The 20,521-nt window shown below is 39.8% G+C and overlaps 1 protein-coding gene across 1 annotated transcript in view; it reads left to right on the top strand.

Annotated features, from left to right (window-relative positions):
- The window catches only part of LOC150078482 (E3 ubiquitin-protein ligase LNX-like), a 129,599-nt gene that overhangs the window by 56,957 nt on the left and 52,121 nt on the right, over positions 1–20,521 (top strand). The window contains exons 3-4 of the mRNA XM_090384337.1: positions 4,534–4,637; positions 17,432–17,515. Coding sequence (XP_090240463.1) covers positions 4,534–4,637; positions 17,432–17,515 — 188 coding nt within the window. The remainder of the gene's footprint in view (positions 1–4,533; positions 4,638–17,431; positions 17,516–20,521) is intronic.

The raw sequence follows: 20,521 nt of genomic DNA, 5'->3' as shown, positions 1-20,521 counted from the left end.
AAACGGGCACAGAGAAATTCTTATTTTTTATGTGCAGTTGAATAGGAGGCACGATTTTCATTTTTAAAAATCAGAAAAATGTGAAATTTTTTTTTCTGTAGCTGATTTATCGGTCCGATGAATTTGATCTCATCATTCACTTAATTCAAAATATTAAATTAAGTGAATTCTCTCCAAGTATTAAACAAACAACACATATTGTATTCTTCTTTTGTTTTTTCCATTTCTTCATCGGTTACTAAATATGGTTCCCATTCCTTAAGACTAACTTGTTGCATCATCTTCCTCATCTGTTCCTTCTGTTGTCTTCTGAAGAAACCAATTCCAATTAAGCTTAGGAGAATCAAAGCTAACAGAAATATTCCAATTCCGACACTCAAGATAATAATTCATTTTTGTATTTTCTTTGGATGAGGATGACCAGCTCTTAGTAATGATATGGTTACAAGACCTAGATTCAAAACAATGACATTGACCATAACTCTTACTGTAGCCCCTTTCCGATTGTCCAAGAACGGGCCAGCCATACAGCATATTGTTTTACTTATGGGTAAAGTACAGTTCAAAATGATTTTTTAAGCTTCTCTTCGGTGACAGTTTTGTCCAAATGCAGCAGGTTATCACTGCTTCTTTCACTTCTCATTAATCTATTTCCAGTATTATTTGTGGCAACAAGAAAATCAGATTAATATACAGATATCTCTTCTATTCTTTTTGTAGTGTGCACTTCCAGTATTCTTATAAATCAGTGTCACATTACAGCTCCCAGGAACTGAAAATGTTCTACCGTCATATATCCAAAGCTCTCGTACGATAGCTGTTCAATAGAGGATGATCATAATTTTACTGCTTGCCATTTCTAGCTGAGCTGCAGATTTTGATTTTAAGACCAAACCAAGCTACGTTACAAAACAGTTTGACAGCTGACTCGTTCACAGGCTGAGACTTTGACGGTCGGTCAAGTTTATGCCTGTTCAGTTTCGCCTACTTAACAATAGACGTGACACACGAGGAACAATATGGCGATCTCAAATTTGTTTCCATCTCAAGAAAACATCAGCTGAAGCATATGAAATGTTAAAAGAAGCTTACGATTAATCTGCACTCCATGTAGCACAGATGTAGCAGGCGGGTCACAATGTTTAAAGATGGACGTGATTCAATCACAATAGTCGGCGCTCTTGGAGATCCAACCACTGCAGCCACCACAGAAACCATAAACTTTCTGTAATCGTGAGATAAGATGTTGTATAACAATCAGGCAATTGGAAGAGATGTTGAGAATATCAGTAGGAAGCACGCATGTATTCTCCATGAGCATTTGCATATGACACATTTTTGTGAACGCTGGGTTCCAAGACTGCTCGCACCCGAGCAACAGCAAGTTCACATTGAGGTTTCTCAGGAGCTGCAATGAATGGTTACTGAAAATGGTAAGGGTTTGTACAAGATAATAACGGAGGATGAGACATGGCTTCATCATTTCGACCCAGAGAGTAAGCAACAAAGCTCTGTTTGGAAGTTCAAGCCATTGCCAACACGGAAAAATACAAAAGTTGTAGCTTCTGCGGGAAAGGATATGGTAGGCTCTTTTTTTTTTTTTTTTTTTTTTACATTCAAGGAATGGTTTACCAGCATGTAGTGCCACGTCATACGACTGTTGCGGGACTTTTCTACAGAACTGTACTGCACACTTTTCAGGATCACATTCGTCGCAAACGACCACAACTCCACGGGGATGTTGTATGATGACAATGCGAAACCTCACATTACTCATACTGTCATCGAGTAGCCAGCATTAATATCAAATGTGTTCCTCATCCACCTACAGTTCTGACCTTGCATCAGCGATTGTGATTTTTTTTTAATTTGCAAAGTTGAAGAAGGAGGTGCGAGGAAAACATTTCCAGTTGTTATAAGAAGTTGTAAAGACACCGGAGGCGATTCTGAAACACATGTAAAAAAATGGCTTCCGCCATGTTTTGAAGAATGGCAATAACGTTGGAGTAAATGCATTTCATCAAATAGAAACGACTTTGAAAAGGACCATAAAAATATGGATGATTAATAAAGGTATGTTGTGAAAAAAATATAATTCTTTATTGAACAGTCCTGGTATTTTTCCAAAAGTCATCAGGGCACTTGTGGCTATGAAAAATAAAGATGTATATATGCAAATAAATAATTAATTTGCCCAATTTGACTGCTTAAGTGGGTCATGAAACCCTTTCACTAAATTCCGGTAAAAACTTGATAGTATTGTGCTCCAATCCTCTTTAAAGGGATTCGTGAGCATTATCAAAAGGCTGCTTTTTGGACTTTCCCTAATTTTGCATTCCAGTTCATCCCAAAGATGTTCATTTGAGCTGTGGATATCTGTGCCGACCACTGCAATGTTTGAATGTCATTCTCTTGCAATCACGCTTTCACAATCCTTGCTTTGGGACCAGGAGCATTGTCTTGTTCAACAGGAGAATTGAACAAGACAACAATAAACTGGGCATCAATCCTGATAAGTTCTGTGAGGACAAGCTCTACAGAAAGGAATGCCTCAAGAACTGTTGCCAACTATTGAACCTGTGACGATCGCCTACACCTGGAATTTTTGCCTGCTGCATTTTTTTTTCATATTTTTATTTTTTAATTCTGATGTCTATTACTATAAACTTTGTTTTATTTGAAACGTATGTAAGTTCAATTATGTAAATATCTCGGGTCGAGCACGCATGTACTCTTGTACATTGTACATGTGATTCCTCGCACTTCAGTAAGTAAATCTCTCACCCTCCTGGCACACTGCCATCTCGGGGTGACCCACAGTTTCTTGTGGTTAATAAACGGATAATAATAATAATAATTGGCTTGTTGGAAGGTATAAGGTCACCTTCATAAAATTTCCACAATGTAGAATTGTCCGGAATATCAATTTGGACGAAACATTGATGGTTCCATGCACTACGACTAATGGATCTAATCTATATCAACCAACCAACCCACACATTGTAAGCGTTCTCCACAGACATCCTTCATGCGTGAACATATCCATCACGTTGGAAAAGGGTGTAACATGATTCGCTGCTCCACAAGACTGATTTTAGTTGTTTCACAGTGTAGGTTCGATGTGCCTTGTTCCATACAAATTGAATGAAATGTTTCTGTATCAAAGTCTTGTGGACTGCAGATCGTCCGTTAAAATTCACAACGTTGAGCTCCCTAAGTTTCCTGTCATGCAAACACTTAAAAGTTTTTTGTGCCCCTCCTCATCACAGCTCCAGAATCAGATTTTCTGCAGTCTGACGATAAGATGAGGTAACCAACCGCCTTAACTTTAAGTTTAGCTAGTTCAGGCTGAGCATCACTTCTAGCCTTTTCTATCTTCGTCATGCTGCGAATTGTCTTTTTTTTTTGTTTTTTAGCAACAGCATGCATATTTTCTCCACATGACATCCAACCCTCTTTACTCTCTTCAACTCTGTTATCATTTTCCATCGGTCCATTGCTTGACGTACACATTTGAAATGAATTCCAGGCTAACTGCTAATCACCTTTATTTGACCAAAATACTTCTATATCTTACACGCAATTTTATGCAATTAGAAGGCTTGTATATTATCTGTTATATAATGATAGATTAATATGGTTCAGAAATATTAATTAATAATAATGTTAATTACTATTATCTGCAACGGGAACACCCGGAACGGAAGAGTAATCGCCAGTAATGTTATTTTGAAGCTAAAAATCGCTTCCTGTAACCTTTAATCCTATAATTAATCCACGGTTGAGTTTAAAAGGATAAGTAATCTCCTTATATTATTCAATATAATACGATAATCAGTAATAGTGTATAATTACAATGAAATTCATCCTATATAAGTTCCATGGCATACACAAGATTCGGTGAAAAAGAAATACCAGTTGAGCCATGCCTTTATGCACAATACAGGAAAGATGAAACCTTAGGAATTTATCACTCAAAGCCTTATTAGCATATATACCTTGGCACCACCACTACTACAATTAACAATCTTTTATCAGTTTCCGACTCATAAATGAAGGGTTCTGAATTTTTCGCTGCACATTTAACATCCTCATCAAATTCATACTTTCTTGCCAAGAAATTCCACTTTGGGCGTTCAAATGTAAATTAAAAGAAGAGTGAGATATTACTGCCCGCTCTAAATCAACGTTTTTCTCAAGTGAGCTATACGTTTTTGTATTAAAATAATAGATGTAGATTTTGTGTTCATATTGGTAAATGTGTGGTAAATTACTGTGGATTTCTCTAAGAAATTCAACTGCAATGCGACCGAAAATGTGAGATACCGTAGGGGCTAACTAAATAAAGCATAATCATTCATTTAAAAAAAAGAAAAAGGAAAAAAAAAAAACATTCTGTATTGCTGTACTCAAACTATTGTTCAACTCAAAAGCCTGATGCATGTATTTCTACACTTCCAAGATACAAAGAAGCAATACATATAAGAAGTCGTTCAAATATTACATTTTATTTATTTGTCTGTTTGTTTGCAGCTCTTAGTAACATACGAGAGTTCGTGGAAACCACCATCGTGCTGAAGAAGGACAAGAGGAACGAGCTGGGGGTTAGTGTTGCAGGAGGAAACGACTCCTATTTGGTAGGTGAGAAATATTTTCTGCTATTCCTACCTTTTCTCACGCAATCCCAATAATAATAAAACTCACCGCGATATATAAATGCGTATTAAAGAATGATCTTTTAATTTATGCTCTTTTTTTTATGATTAAGAATTATTGGCAAAGTCCTTACCATTTTTCTCTCGAAAACGTAAAAATAAACAATAGAATTTGAGTTTTTTAAATAATCATCACATTTTAAGCGTTTAAGACAATGCCATCAAGAAACAATACCAACTCATTTAACTCGACAAAAGCCCTCTTGATTTTATTAGCAAAACATGATAGATTACAAACAGTTAGAAAAATAAAGCAAATGTTTTGTTAATGAAGTTTCAAAGTTTCATTTAGAAGGGTTTTAAAAAGGGAGCACTATCTAAAGTAATTTCTCTACTCTCTTTCAAAAATAAAAGATGAACATCAGTTTCTTAGAAGATTCGAATGTCAAGAGAAAATTTGGCTTGTTAATGAAGGGAGTTAGAGCAGTAGAGTAAATAAGCCCCGAAAGCACACATCCTGTGAGACACTCATGCGGATAGATTTCTGAAAGAATAAGCCTAAGGGTTCGAGAAGTGTTCTTTTAGTCAAGAGATTGAAAGAAAGGGAAGAACATTGCCACCGAAGGAACGTTGCCACACATCGTATAGTTTAAGTTCTCAGTGTCTGTCCACCAAGAGTCAACTTCCAATAGATGCTGCAGAAATGGATCAGAAATCCTGATTTTGTGAGTAATTTTTTCCCCTACGGATTAGATCAAGCGTCTTTCACGCAAGACGGCATTTTTAATTTTCACGTTTGCCATGTTTGGGATTAAGAAAATCAGAATGCCAGTGTTCAGTTTGCAACATCAACATCGTTTTTCTCGGTTTGGGAAGGTATCCTGGGAGGCCGTTTGACAGACTTACAGGAGCTTTAAAATGATCTAACAGAGTTTCTGGAGAACATGTTTATGCATGATGGTGCACCAGCATATTTTTTTTACTCGTGAAAGAACATCTGAGAGAAGGATATGGTGCACAATGGATAGGACAAGGCGGACCCCAGAAGCCTGACCTCCCAGGTGATCTGACCTAAATCCCATGGATTTTTGTATCTGAGACTATTTGAAAGCTCTGCTGTTGTATTCAATGCCCTTACGGTGGACGAACTACAATAACGTATTCAATATGGCTGTCATAAACTCAGAGACGTCCCAGGGATTTTTGAAAAAGTACGGGCTTCAATGTTGAGAAGACTGCATTGCTGCATCCGGATGAATGGGCAACATTTCGAACATCAGCTTCAAGAGATGCACTTAAAGTAACCGTTTGAAATGATCTATCCAAATTGAAAAACTGATTTTGATGATAAAAATGGCGATTATATTTCGCATTTTCATTCCTCACCTTCACAAAGCAATGGCGTGAATCATTTGAACACTTTCGAGCTAATACAGTCACTTCTCGGGTAATCCACCCTAACCAAAAACACTGACTCTGAAACGGCTGATTTGCAAACACGGTTACTCAGACTTTTTAGCTTATTTTTAACTGTTCGTCTCACCATGAAAATATTTACCATTATTTTTAAACACCCTGTATGTGCAATTGTATGGGTTCAGCGACTTTAGAAACACTGTATAACTTTAATTGAATGCTAATTTTAAACGAATAAATAATAAAATCTCAAAAATATAGAGTTTTCTATATTTTATTTTAATTATTTATTCATTTAAAGAATAATGACGCTATTCAAATGACGTTATTGCATTACTCGCAACCTTCAAGATCCTTGAGGTTGTCACAGACATTCTCTCAGATATGTCAGACAAGCTGTACTTGCTACCTGGGAGTCTAAAACGCTGATGGAACTGATATTCGGGTGACACTCAAGCCAAGTGGACCCAATTTCGGCAAAGACCGGACGGTCTGTGATAGCCAAGTCCTCTGCTTGCACCTTCACGATGCTGGGACTGTTAGTACATGCGCAAGCACATTGTGGATGACTCAGGTGTGAACAAACGTAAGCGAGGGTCGAGGTGTAATATTACCACTGCAATACCACCGCTTGTGGTGGTATTGCACGAGGTGCAATACCACCACTTTGCTTATTGGAGGTTTGAAATGGTGGAACTCATGTTTAGTCTCCAGAGCTAAGTTCCGGTCAACCCTTCCCCATCTCTTCCATCATGGGGTATGACGGATGTCTTTCGAGATCATGATGGACATCATGGCGAGATCCAATTTTCTTTACATTTCGAGGTTACAGCTCTAAAACGGTGTTCGCAGGCCGGGCGCTGGTTATTACACCACACCAAATCTATTGTTAAACCTCTAGGCGGCTTCCGGATCAGCTAGTGTATAATCTTGCTACTTCTACTCTGCCAGATAGTGACTGGAGGGAGTCTGAGTAGTGTGTTTGCCGGAGGGGGGCATTGTGGAGGCCACGTTATTTCAAGGATCTGGGTATATTCTTACCATATGTACACCATATCCAAAAATTTCATTACTTCATAGAATGTCCCCCTCACGCTTTTTCTTACTATTGAATACCCCATGAATTGTCAAACTAATAGAGCAAACTCATCTGCGAAAAGATCTAAACCTCACAAGCACTTCCTAGTTCATTTCATAAATATACGTGGTCTCAATTCTAATCTCAACGATGTCCATTTCCACTTGCAGTCTGCCAAATCCCATGTACGTTTTATGACAGAATCTCAGTTATCTATTGATTCAACTACTGCTTATCTGGGTTGCCAAATTATTCGCTGTATGATTCCTTTGAGGCGAAAGGAATCATACTGCTTATCTGGGTTGCCAAATTATTCGCTGTATGATTCCTTTCGCCTCAAAGGTGGTACTTGTGCATATGTCAGTTCCGATATTCCCTGTCAGAGACTTGGTAATTTGTAATCTCCTCTTTTCGATGTTCTCTGGCTTAAAATCTCTCTACCTCATTCTGTCAAATTCATCTGTTGTCTTTACCGTTCTCCCAACTCCACTAATCACTTGAAGCTCTTTGATTTCCTCTCTTTGCAACTTGACTTTCTCCAGTCCAACTTTCCTAACAGTGAGGTAATTTTCCTTGGTGATTTTAATGTTCACAAGTCCAGCGGGCTTCCGTTCTCTAGTCACACAGACCCAGCTGGTCGAGATGCAGAGCTTTTTGAAATTACTAATGACCTCGGACAGATTAATCATTTACCTACCAGAATACCGGACAATCCTAATCAAACAGCCAACAAGCTTGATCTTTTTTCTCACAAACAACCCTTCTAAGTACACGGTTGAAGTGAGTGGTCCTTTAGGCACCTTAGATCACAACTTGGTGATTGTCTCTTCTCCAATGGAGCCTTTATCTCATGGCTATTCCCAACCTCGTGTTGTTTGGCATTACAAGAATGCAAAATGGGATGACCTGCGAGATTTTTTTTCTTATTTTCCTTGGTCGGATTACTGTTTCAAAACTTCTAATGCCAACGTTTCCTCAGATCGTGTCAGTAAAATTATTCTTGTAGGAATGAAATTCTTTATTTCGCACTCCACATTAAAATCTTGTCCTTTATCTAAACCTTAGTTTTCCAATAAATGTGCTAAGGATATTCAAGAAAAGAATGTTGCATATCGTAATTGGCTTGTTTCCAATTCTTCAGTTTCATTTTATGCCTACACCAAAGCTCGCAACAATTGTAAAGCAGTTATTAATCAGTCAAAACTAGAGTTTGAACTGGCTAAGAGTAGAAAACTTGCTTCTTGCCCTAATGGTAGCCGAGCATTCTGGTCTCTTCCCAAAGCTATTGGTCGCAACTATTGCCCATCTCTTCTCCCACCTCTGTCAAAAGAAGTTGGTTCTACTGTCACTTCAGCCAAGGATAAAGCTGAACTTCTACCATCCCAATTTTCTTCCAACTCAAGCATTAATGATCTTGGTAAAACACCTCCCACCATTTTTCCAACACACTCCATTTAATGCCTCCTGTGGTCTTCCGTCAAAAGGATGTCAGAAGGATTTTGGCGAATCTTGATGATAAGAAAGCTCCAGGTCCTGATGGTATTTCTCCACTTGTTCTCAAAACCTGTGCTCCTGAACTTACTTCTGTTCTTTGCCGCGTTTTTCACTTTCTTATACCAAAGGTGTTTTTTTCTTCTGCTTGGAAATTTGCTCATATCCAGCCAGTTCCTAAAAAGGGTGACAAATCCCTTCCATCCAATTACCGTCCCATTGCAATTACTTCTACTCTTTGTAAAGTAATAGAGAAATCAGTTAACTGCCAACTCTTAAACTACCTAGAAACATTCCGTCAGTATCGATCCACTGGTGATATTCTGGCTTATGTTACCCATTTATGGACAAATTCAATGGAAAAATTCGATGAAACACAAGCAGTTGCTCTTGACATCTTAACGGCTTTCGATCGTGTTTGGCATAAAGGTCTTCTAAACAAGCTTCCATCTTATGGTTTGTCAACTGTTTTTTGTAATTGGTTATCTAGTTTTCTCTCTGGCCGCTCACTGACGGTAGTGGTAGATGGCTCTCTGTCTTCCAACTTCTCCACTAATGCTGGTGTCCCGCAAGGTTCAGTTCTTTCCCTCCGCTCTCTTCCTCTTGTATATTAATGACCTTCTTCCATTGACCGGAAATATTATCCATAGTTTTACTGATGATATCACATTGCATTTCACTTTCCATTTTGAGAAATTTTCTCTGCTCAATCAGCTTCAAATTCTCGAAAATCTGCTACCAATTCCGTAAATGCCGATCTCCAGGTAATTCTCCAGTGGGGCAAAGACAACGTAGTTGATTTCAATCCTTTTAAAATTCAATTTTGTCTTATCTCGCAAAAAAGGATTCTTCTGCTCCTATGCTTATCTTTGGTGACACTCCGATTTCTAGGCAAAATGATATATCTCTTTTGCGGATTACCCTGACTTCTAATCTCTCTTGGCACAAGCACATTACAAATATTGCTTCCTCTTCATCTAAAAAACATGGATTTCTCTTTCGCTCTCAGCGTTACTTTTCTTCCAAACAGCTGTTCACTGTGTACAAATCGCACATCCGCCCTGCCATGGAATATTGTTCCCACATCTGGGGTGGTACCCCCAAAACCTCTCTCAGGCTTCTTGATTCCATTCAGAAGAGGGCAGTTAGGTTAATTAATGACTCCCCTCTAACAGTCTCTCCACTCGCTTTCTCATAGACGCACTGTTTCTGCTGCATGCCTCTTCTACAGATACTTCCATGGGCACTGTTCTTCTGAATTAGCTTCTATAATTCCTGCTCTCTCTCTCTTTCAAAACAGTCCGAACACGTGCCGCCACCAGGCAACATCCATTTACTGTCCAACTTCAAACTCACAGAACCAACTTTTCATCTTCCTCGTTTATTCATTCAACTGCCGTTTTCTGGAACAACCTTCCTTCTTACGTATTTCCTGAAAATTACAGTCCACAGAAGTTGAAGTCTAATGTCAACAAATATCTTCTTTCGTCTTTCAACCTCCAACTCAAGCACGGTACTAAGTACTATAGGTTCTTGCGTTTGAGGTTTTCATAAAAAAAAAAGGGATCCATTCGGAGGCAGATTTATTATCCTTTCTCAAACCATACAACCCTCATTCTGTGGAGCCTATAAACCCACAGACAAACGAGAGATCAATCAAATAATTGGCGATACACATGACAGAAATCTGTAACCTGAGCTTTCATCAACTAAAGGATAAGAAGGATAAAATACATGTATAGGACGGGAACAAGAGAAGAGCCACAAGAGCCCTCAAGGGATACAGTGGCTCGCAGACTTAAACAAAGGGGATATACTCGGAAATCTGCAATTAGCTTTCCTCTGAATCCCACAGGATATTCCGTTTAATTTGGAATGCAGAAAATATGTCAGGGTTAAGCCTTAATAGCAACTCTCGAGGTTCTTATGTCTGGAGAGAGCGTGGTATCATTATTAATGGCAGCGCCCCCCATATCTTCAAGGCGAAACCTTGACTGCTAGACAATTCGGAGATGAAAATTTAGAACCCTATTTAAGGCTGTTTCAAGGGATGCATTTTGTTCTCATTCGTTTCTGTGGGTAATACCGTAATGCTCATCTGGTTGATGAATTTCCGGATACGGAGGTATCCAAATAATGGAGTGTCCTAACACATTCCCAGACCTGAACTTTATAGAAAATGCCTGGGATGCAATGGGAAAACGAATTTAAAGTCGTCCCCTCCTCTAAACTAGAAACTATACACGAACTGAAATCTCCTTCAAATAGAAACAATTCATTGTCCAGACCTCCTGAATAACTTTATTGGAAGTATGAGGGCTTGCTGTGGGAGTTGTATAGCTACTGGGAGGGGACACCATTGTGCAATTCTTAGTATGAAATTGGTGATTATGCTTTCACAATGTGCACGCTCATTACATTTCCGCGCATTTCATGAGTTATTCATTGTCAAATGTGTGCGCAAAATTTCACTGAGATGTCGATAAGCTGGTTGTTAGGGTTTTAGGCACATCAGAAAGTTCGTACCCTGACCTAGATAAAACATCAATAGGAAGGAGGTGCCGTTTTTCATATAAGTTGTCTACATATTCAATAACTAACATGTGAAATTTCATTCCCGTAAGTGATTGTACACCAGAGGTGGAGCCCGGGATCTGAGGAAGGATGCTATAGTTGACAAAGTGGAGTGTCGAGCAGTGATCAAGGTCCTGCATTTGCAGGGCAAGAAAGCTCAGAAAATTGAAGAAGAAATGAAAGCTGTGTATGGGCAGAAATATCCATCGTATGACACTGTAAAAAAGTGTAAACAGGAGTTCCAATGCGGTCGTACAAGTGTCTTTGACGAGCCAAGAGAAGGAAGGCCATCAACATCCACAGACAGTGAGACGGTTGCAAAGGTTGAGCAGCTGGTGCTCAGTGACAGACGTGTGACAATTCATTTCATCGCAAATGCAGTGGGAATTAGTTATGGGTCTGCCCATAGCATTTTACATGACCATCTGCACATGTCTAAGGTCTCCGCGCGATGGGTTCCAAGACTGCTGACGCCTTTGCAGAAGCAATGTTCTCGCCAACTGTTGGATTTGTGTAATGCGGATGTTGAGAACATTTTTGATCGGTTGGTGACAAATGACGAGTGCTAAGTGTAGCAGTATGATCCGGAGACTAAAGACATGTCAAAGCACGTCTCAGGAAGTCATCAATGAAGTGAAATCGGGGAAAAAAGTGCGGACTTCTATGATCAAGGCATTAAACAACTGATCCACAGATGGGAGAAATGTGTTACCACATTGAACTGTGTTACTGAAGTGTACATAGAAAAGGTTAAAGTTCCTGTGAAATTTCATCTTTCTAGGGTTATTATAGGGTACGAAGTTTTTGATACCCCCTCGTATTTTTGTAAATGGCACGTGTTCTGTGGTCGATTTGCCGTTTTCCAAAAGAAAAAAAAGGAGTTTCGGGAAAAAAACCCATGTTATCCTTTCCTGAGATTGACTAACTCAGCCACGTTATGAAAAAGACCCATAAAAATTCCTCGCGTCATTGACAGGATTCAAACTCAGGTCTTTTCCACCTGGTGGGAGGACAGTGAGTTGGTGTAAACTGTTGTATACGAGATCACGTCGAAAGCGCATTGGAAATGAAGCACCAACACTTGGTTGGTCAAGAGTAGCTGCTTTTTGGCTTACCTTCTGTGAAAAATAAAAACAAGTTATTCGCCGGACATCCGCTACAAAAATACATAAAATGTAGAAGATGCCAATAACTTCTGTTTGAACTGAGTGGCAACGCAACATCAAATCAAATTGAAAAATATCTTATTTGCAAAGAGGTTCAAATCGAAATGATAGATACTGTTGTACTACTGCAAGAAGAGTATGTTCGGGTATAATACACGAATTGTTCCTAAAATCAATAAAATTTGGATGGTACACGAACCACTTCCACCTGTTTTGATAAAATGGTGTAACTTATGATAAGTAGAATATTTATTGAAATTATTTTAGCTTCGTTAAAAATTATTAATATTTATTTATAAAACTGTAGAATATTCTAAAATAGAAGAAAAAAAAGGAAGAGTACGACTTAGACAACGATGGATAGGAAACATTGAAGAATGGAGCAGGCTCAAATACAAAGAACTTGCAAGGGCGGCTGAGAGGAGGGAAGGACGGAGATCCTTGGCAGTCAACCTCCTGGAAGGAGTTGGCACGTGATGGACGAATATATATATATATATATATATATATATATATATATATATATATATATACTGGTCAACAAAATTAACAGAACACGTAAAAAACGTGGTGTAACTCATGCAGCTTGCGATGGAGCTGGACAAAATTTGATATGCTGGTGTGCCATAGAATAACGGTGAAATGAGGACAGCGAGAAACTTTGGACAATATAAAGGGCATTTATAGGAGTTCTATAAGAATTGCCAAAAGGGTTAAATTACAGTTCTCATGTGGGGACGTAATGATCAACGGTCGCACCTCTTCGTGTTTTCGATAGGGGTGCCGTAACTGAGCATAGATACCGAGAACAGATCCTCGAACCTTATGCGCGACTCTTTAGGGGTTCGGTTGGCCCAGGTTATCTTTTCATGCACGACAACGCCACGGCACATAGAGCTCAAGTGGTGGAGGAATCTTGAAACTAAAGATATCCAACGGCGCGATCACTACAGTTAAATCCGATCGAACAGCGATGAGACACCCTGGGCGTCGCATTGCACGCCGACATCCAACTTCTCGGTCACTCGGTGAGCTAAGGTCTGCGCTGGTGGAAAAATGGAATTTGTTGTCAAAGAATCTTATAGACGACCTTATACTGAGCATGGTTCACCGCTGTCAGGCCTGTTTAGTCGTTGGAGAGATCATGCGCCGTACTGATGTCATGTGACCATATTTTCAGCATTTTATATCGACATCTCTAATGTGACGTTTCCGGTAATTCTTATACAACCCCTATAAATGTCTCTTATAGCTCTCCGAAGTTTCTCGCTGTCTCCTTATTTCATCGTTATTCTACGGTACACCACCGTACCAAATTTTGTCCCGCTTCATCACAAGCTACACCACGTTTTCTACGTATTTTGTTAATTTTGTCGATGTGTCTTGTGTATATATATACACTAAGTTATCACTGAATTATGACTATCCCAATGAAAACTGAATGCGATCCGTTGACAACGTGAGGTTCGAGAGTGCGCAGGGAGTCGACCTACACGTCATAGATAAGGTGCCAGTGGTGCGCGGTAGGTAGTAAAATTCCGAACGTGATGGGTAAAAGGAAGGATTTATCGGACTATTAAAAAACCAAACTATTATATTTAGGCCACCCGAATAATCAAATTCATCTGCCGTGCTGTGTCTTATGTCTGTTAATGGCGTGTGTTCTCTGGTCAGCTTGTCTGTTTGCTGGACGAAAAACCTCAGTTTCTAGGGGGAAACCTTGCTATCTACGCCTGAGACCGACTAACTCAGCCACGGAGTGAAAAAAGCCCATTAAAGTTCCTCGCGTCATCGACGGGATTCAAACCCGGGCTTTTCCACCCGGTGTGGGGTGGATTTATCGGACTTTGATAAACGTCAGATTGTGGGTGCTCGACGAGCTGGTGCCTCGATTTCCCAAACAGCTGAACCGGTGGGGGTGTTCGAAAGCCGCCGTCGTTAAAGTGTGCCAGGACTGGCGTCAAAATGGTCAAACACGACCCGACGGCAAAACTGCAAAGGTCAGCGAAAGGTTGATGGGTTGATGTTAGAGCACGGGGTCCGACGACTCGTACAGGTGAACAGGCACAGCAATGTTGAAGAATTGACTACCCAATACAACATGGGCCAACCCAGAACAATATCTGGCATGACCATGTGTCGCATTGCTCGCACATATGGGCTATACCAGCAGACGACCCCTACGGTATCCTCTTCTAACCGAGGTTCATCCGCGTAAAAGACTCGCCTAGTTATTGTTTTTATTTTGGTTTTTAGTAGCATTAGCAACTAAGGCCATATTGCTCCGGGATATGCGGTGGTCATTCCCTGACATTTCCGCATCCTCCGTATTTGGTGGTGACGGGCTCGAACCCCGGTCTAATCAAGAAGCGTGTGCTACGCACTGCTGCTCCTGCCCACCTGGCTACGGAGGCGCCTACTCGCCTGGTGCAAAGAGCATGCAAGTCGGACGTTAGAAGACTGGAAGAAGGTGTGCTGGTCGGATGAGTCACGTTATTTACTCGACACCGTGGATCGTCGTGTACGAATTTGACATCAACAACATGAGGCTCTCGATCCATCATTAAAGGTATCAAAAGTGCAGGCCGGTGGAGGCGGTTGTATGGCGTGGGGCATGTTTCACTGGCAGGAACGTGGACTCCCTGGCGCATGTGGAACAACGTATCACTGGTCTCCGCTATCGTCAACTGCTTGCTGACGTACACCCCGCTAGGTTACACTTTTTCACGAATGGCGATGGTGTCTTCGAAGATGACAATGCGGCTAGAAATCGGGCACTTGTGCAGGAATGGTTTGAGGAACATAGTTCTGACTTCCAGCATATCGATTGGCCTCCGAACTTCCCCCAGTTATCAATCCCATAGAGCACTTGTGGGACACTATGGAAAGGCATATCAGGCGTCTGGATACACCAATCACCTCCATACCTGCATTGCTGACCGCATTACGCACAGCTTGGTTGGCCATACCTCCCGAACACTTCCGACATCTTGTTGAATCAATGCCACGTTGGATAGTTGCTGTACTGAGGGAAAAAGGAGTATTAGATAGGTGGTCATAATTCAGTGATCACTCAGTGTATATATACACATGTGTAAGCTCAGTCTCAATAATTTATAGTTTAAAAGATCTTGTTAAGTAGCAGAATGCCCATGGCGAATTATTAACATTCTTTGAGACTCCTGATTACTGATAAAGAATATGTTCCTTATTGTCACACAGTCGATGGCGCTATAACACTGTATATTCACTGCTTCTTTTCTCTTGCAAGAATTTGTTTACAAGTATACCTGCTGTTGTATGTTTAAAATCTGGAGGTGAATTAATCTTTTAAAACAATAAACCAGGCTTTACAAAAGTAGTATTTTGTTCAAAGTAACTACTGTATTCGTCTCTGTTTTGAGTTTTCTGTGGTCCTTTTGCCTGTTTGTTTGGAAAAAAATTACGGCCATGGGGGGGGGGGGGAAGCCATGTAACTCTCGACCAAGACGAACTAACTCGGCCACATGGCGTAAAAGCCCATAAACGCAGCAGCTGTAGTCCTCTTCTTCGAGAGAATTCAGGGGCCACGACTTTTCCACACAATATTTACTAATATTAAAAACAGTATTTTAATGGTGTGAAGAATTATAAGCTAGGGGCATTGTGGGCCTATGTTACTCTTGCTCCGTATAACGTTCACAACAAGCATACTATTCCCCGATATAATGCAATATTGTCAGAAAACCATTTGGATGCTGCGCCCTCAGAAATTTGTGAAGTAGACACAATTTCTTCTGCACCATGCTGATTCCAGGAGGAATTCCAGGACTCTTCCACACCATGCTGCTTCCTCCTGGAATCAGCATGATGTGGAAGAGTAAGTATTAGAAGAAGAACTAGTATTACTCACAATCCAGAAGAGTAGTGTCTCGTCTTTTCTTTGATTCACAGTTCAAGAACTCTGTTGCTTAACAATACAAACTTACACCCATCGATTCCTGTTGCGTATTCGGTTCATATTAAACTACGCAAATGTCAAATGTGTTAGGGAAGATGAAGCATGGCGAGTATAAATGGGATTCCTCAAGATGAAGGGGATACCTTCTGGGTTCAAAAGATAGTCTCACTAATTTCCCTTGCTTTCTCCGCCTCTAGGTTAGCGGATCAACACTACAGGAGAAGAGCATGGTCTGATAGAAAACGAAGTGTTGCTTCCACCACTCCATATCAATGTGGAATTGGTAAAACAATTTGTTTTCTGTTTTTAAGCAGTCAACATCTGCTTAACTTGGAGAATAATAAATATGGCACCTCCTGGTTCCAGTGTTAAAAGTACTGGATCCAAGGTGACATCTTTAAGTATAAGCGATCTATGTTTCGAAAATTATCTTATGCAAAAGTGAGCAGTGGCATATTTATTGTTCTTGAAGTTAAGCAGATGTTGGCTTCACAAGAACAGCAAAACAAAATGACTAATGTTGAAAGAGATGCCTAGCAGCCGTTCTATATTGTGGGTGAATATCTCGATAACATTAAGAGTGAAGATTACAAAGAACTAGTTGACAAGTTGATTGAAAATTATGGAAAACGGGATGCAGGACGTCTATCAAGCCCAATTACTTGCATTTTCACTTCAATTTTTTTGACCAAATCTGTGCGATGCTACTGAAGTGCATAGGCAGAGAGAGAAAGAGATTCCACCAGTACTGCAATGAATGGAGCAGAGGTACCACGAAAGTGGGATGAAGCTGTGATGGGCAACTTTATCTGGCTCTCAGTTCGAAACGATCACACTGACACAAAATTTCAGTTAACAACTGTCGTACATCTGGCTTTCAAATCTCTTTAAAATCGATATAAGCTCAAAGCTTCGTTACCAGTAATCTCGTAACATGGGTACAGGTACGATTCGAAATAAATCATGTAAACCACAACTTTCATTAAACATTAATGTGAACTTTATACGTTAAAGGAATCTCACAGTTTAAATAGATTAACGTGGACTGACATTAGTTGCAACCTATTCCTGATTGTACTGCTTTACTCTTTTACTTCTTACTCTTTTCTAGGAACAAGTATGCGTGACAGAAGTTCACAAAGATGGAACAGCGTGTCAAGATGGTCGCTTGAAAGTTGGCGATGTATTATTGGCGGTAAATATTTGATTTTCCTCTTGAATAATTTTTCTGTATAAATTAAGAAGTGAAGCCGCAGCCCAGAGGTCAAACGCGAGGGTATAGTAGTTCACGCATTTCAGTTCATCATGGTTCTAGTCCACATGACTGGTAAATATGCCATCCTTGTCTGAGACCGACTAACTCAGCCTCGTTGTGAAAAACATCCATAAAAATTCCTCGCGTCATTGACCGGTTCGAATCCAGGATGACAGTAATGTAAATCGAGAGACAGGATAATAGGCTTGTCATACGCGAACCGGTCAATGACGCGAGGAATTTTTATGGGTGTTTTTCGCAACGAGGCTGAGTTACTCGGTCTCAGACAAGGATGGCATATTATAAATCTAATAATAACGGGTATAATGTGGTTTGATATCTTACAGATTAAAATAAAATAATAAAAACACTCTTATTCCACGTGGGAACAGAATTAAGAATTTTTGTTGCACCTCAATACATGCCCCCGTAATGACTAGAAGCCCACGTTTCGAGACAATTTTACGTCTCGCACTCATGCTTATGATTGTGGACAGGAGATTCGCCGAAACCGGATCAGACCTCTTTCAAACTTCTCTTCTTACAGTCTATATTATAGTCTTCGAAAAAGTCGCGTGCATGAATTCTTTTTTAGAACTTTGTTTAATATACTAAACAGCATAATTCACACATCCACTCATATATATATATATACACACACGAATAATTGACCAGCACTCTTCTGAGTTTATAGTCAGTTATTTTTTAATTTTAATCTCTAGAAGAGACTATGGATTCACCTCGAAAAATTAGTCATTATATGCCAACCGATGTTGTGACTAATGGAGGAATTGCCAGCGATGATTCCCCTGTGATTTACAGCCTTTTTGCTTTCACTGGTTGTGGCATGTATGCGGAGCTTTAGCAAGCTGGTGGAGAGTATTTCTTTGTGTCAGATGTCCGAAGGACAGAATTCAAAACTCGACATACTGTCAGACGAGTTGATGCCCTGGAGCATGAATTCGCTTCCTCAGATGAGTCAGATGAGTTGATACCTGGGAGCATGAACTCGCTTCCTCAGCGACTCAATAACACCTAAGTGTCTGATGACAAAATGGATGACTGCTGAGGATAAGAGTTTAATTAAGCGAAAGAAGCAAACATTAGATATAATTCCGTGATCACGTGATTTCGATTTATACGAGCATTATAAAAGAATATGTAACAAAGCCACAAAAAGAAGAGAATAAATAAAACATGTGTCTTAATTGGCGGCAATGGAAGGTCTATAGAAAGCCCAGAAGAAATGGCAGATGAGTTAAACAGATACTTCTTAACGATATTTACAGTCGAAAGCAACCTCAAAAGAATGTTGGGGAACCGGACAGCTCCAAATTATGCTAAAATGATCTCAAACAAACGTTTGTTAGAAAATCTGAGGTTAAAGGAGGTCAAGACTGCATAGAAGATGGTATATATTCAGTTGTAATTAAGAAGGCTGCAAAGGAGTGCAACACACCATTAAGAATGTTAATGAGAGCGTTGTTAGACGAGAAAAATCCCAATGGACTGGAGAAGCGCTACTGTCACTCCACTCCACAAAGGCGATGATAAAGAGAAGTTGGGTAGGTAGGCCAGTGAGTTTGGTTCTTATGGTAGGGAAGTTCATTGACTAAGGATACAATTCGGAACCAACTCAAACCATACCATACAAGAATCGTATCTTGAATGGTGTACTTCTGCTTGCTCATACTGAAGCCAGGAGAGAAAAAAAAGGGACTATGTATGTGAAATGTGTTTAGCTTCAGAGCTAGGGAAAGACAAATTAGAAGGCGTCCTCGATCCCTTGTGGACGCTAATGGAATCGCTATTGGCATACGCCAGAAGTCAAAGCGCCGCGTACAGGAAGAGATGGCAATTCCCACAGCCAACTTATGCGCTTGGAAAACATTACTCAAAATCTCCAAAGTTCCACCTTTTCGACAGTCAGGTGGCTTGGTCTCAAGCGCTGAAGGACCACTGGAACATTTCCAATGCAAACTGTATACAGAAGGCTTTAGAAAAGCATCCATGGTTATTCCTATCATTCCTTCCCACAAGAAAGGCTCTCTGACTTGATGCCGACAGCCCCAGTGAGCCAAGAGCAATAGGCCAATATTCTCTTTACACATAATTACACTTCTGTTTTGAAACTGATTATCCATATCTGTTCATCTAGACTGAACACGCTTCTATCCTATTGGCATCAAGGAAATAGACGACAAAGGGAGCCCGATCTCCATATCTTTGAGAGAGACATGTTGACCGCTGAAACGTGTTGGAACGAGACCTTGAACCCTTTGTGAGGAATTTTCAATGGGTTGAGGCCCTAAATTAATTTTTATCGACAGCAATATACCCCTCCAGAGCTGGTCTATGGATTTTTTTTAAACCGCATTTATGGCCAACAAAATCTTTGGATTATGAATATCCGTGATTCTCTGGATTTTCCTCCACAATTTGTTCTTGTAAAGAAGTAAGCTTTATTACCACAAGGCCTTATCAGCAAGGCATCCTTCTAAGAGTTGTTTGAGTATCATTGTTTATCATACTCCCGCTTATATTACAGAATCATGTAATATAAGTCCTACACCGGGTCATGATTATGAGTCATGAGAATGGGAGCATCTTTCTTTTCAAACTCAATATAATCGAGTTATGTAATAACATACATCCAAAAAGTATCTGATGGAATTTCATCAAGAACATATTTTCTTGATACGTCGTTAAATTTTATGGGTAACTTAACTTTTGGACCAGTATACATATAAAATTGCAAGAACTATTTTTCAAATTAGGTATTACGGGTATCCACTGTGAAAAAATCTTTTAATGTAAATTCGGGTTTAATTTACTTAATTCTGATTACAGTAATGTCACAAATTCGACATTTCTTCAAGTCCTACGGATAATATATCTTTGTAGGTGCAAAACTCGAGATGATATCGTGGGCAAACATATATTCAA

Source organism: Mastigoproctus giganteus, chromosome 11 (genome assembly GCF_048544385.1).
Source record: "Mastigoproctus giganteus isolate SK-2022 chromosome 11, ASM4854438v1, whole genome shotgun sequence".
NCBI classification, from domain to species: domain Eukaryota; kingdom Metazoa; phylum Arthropoda; class Arachnida; order Uropygi; family Thelyphonidae; genus Mastigoproctus; species Mastigoproctus giganteus.
This window is presented reverse-complemented; position numbering and strand designations above follow the sequence as displayed.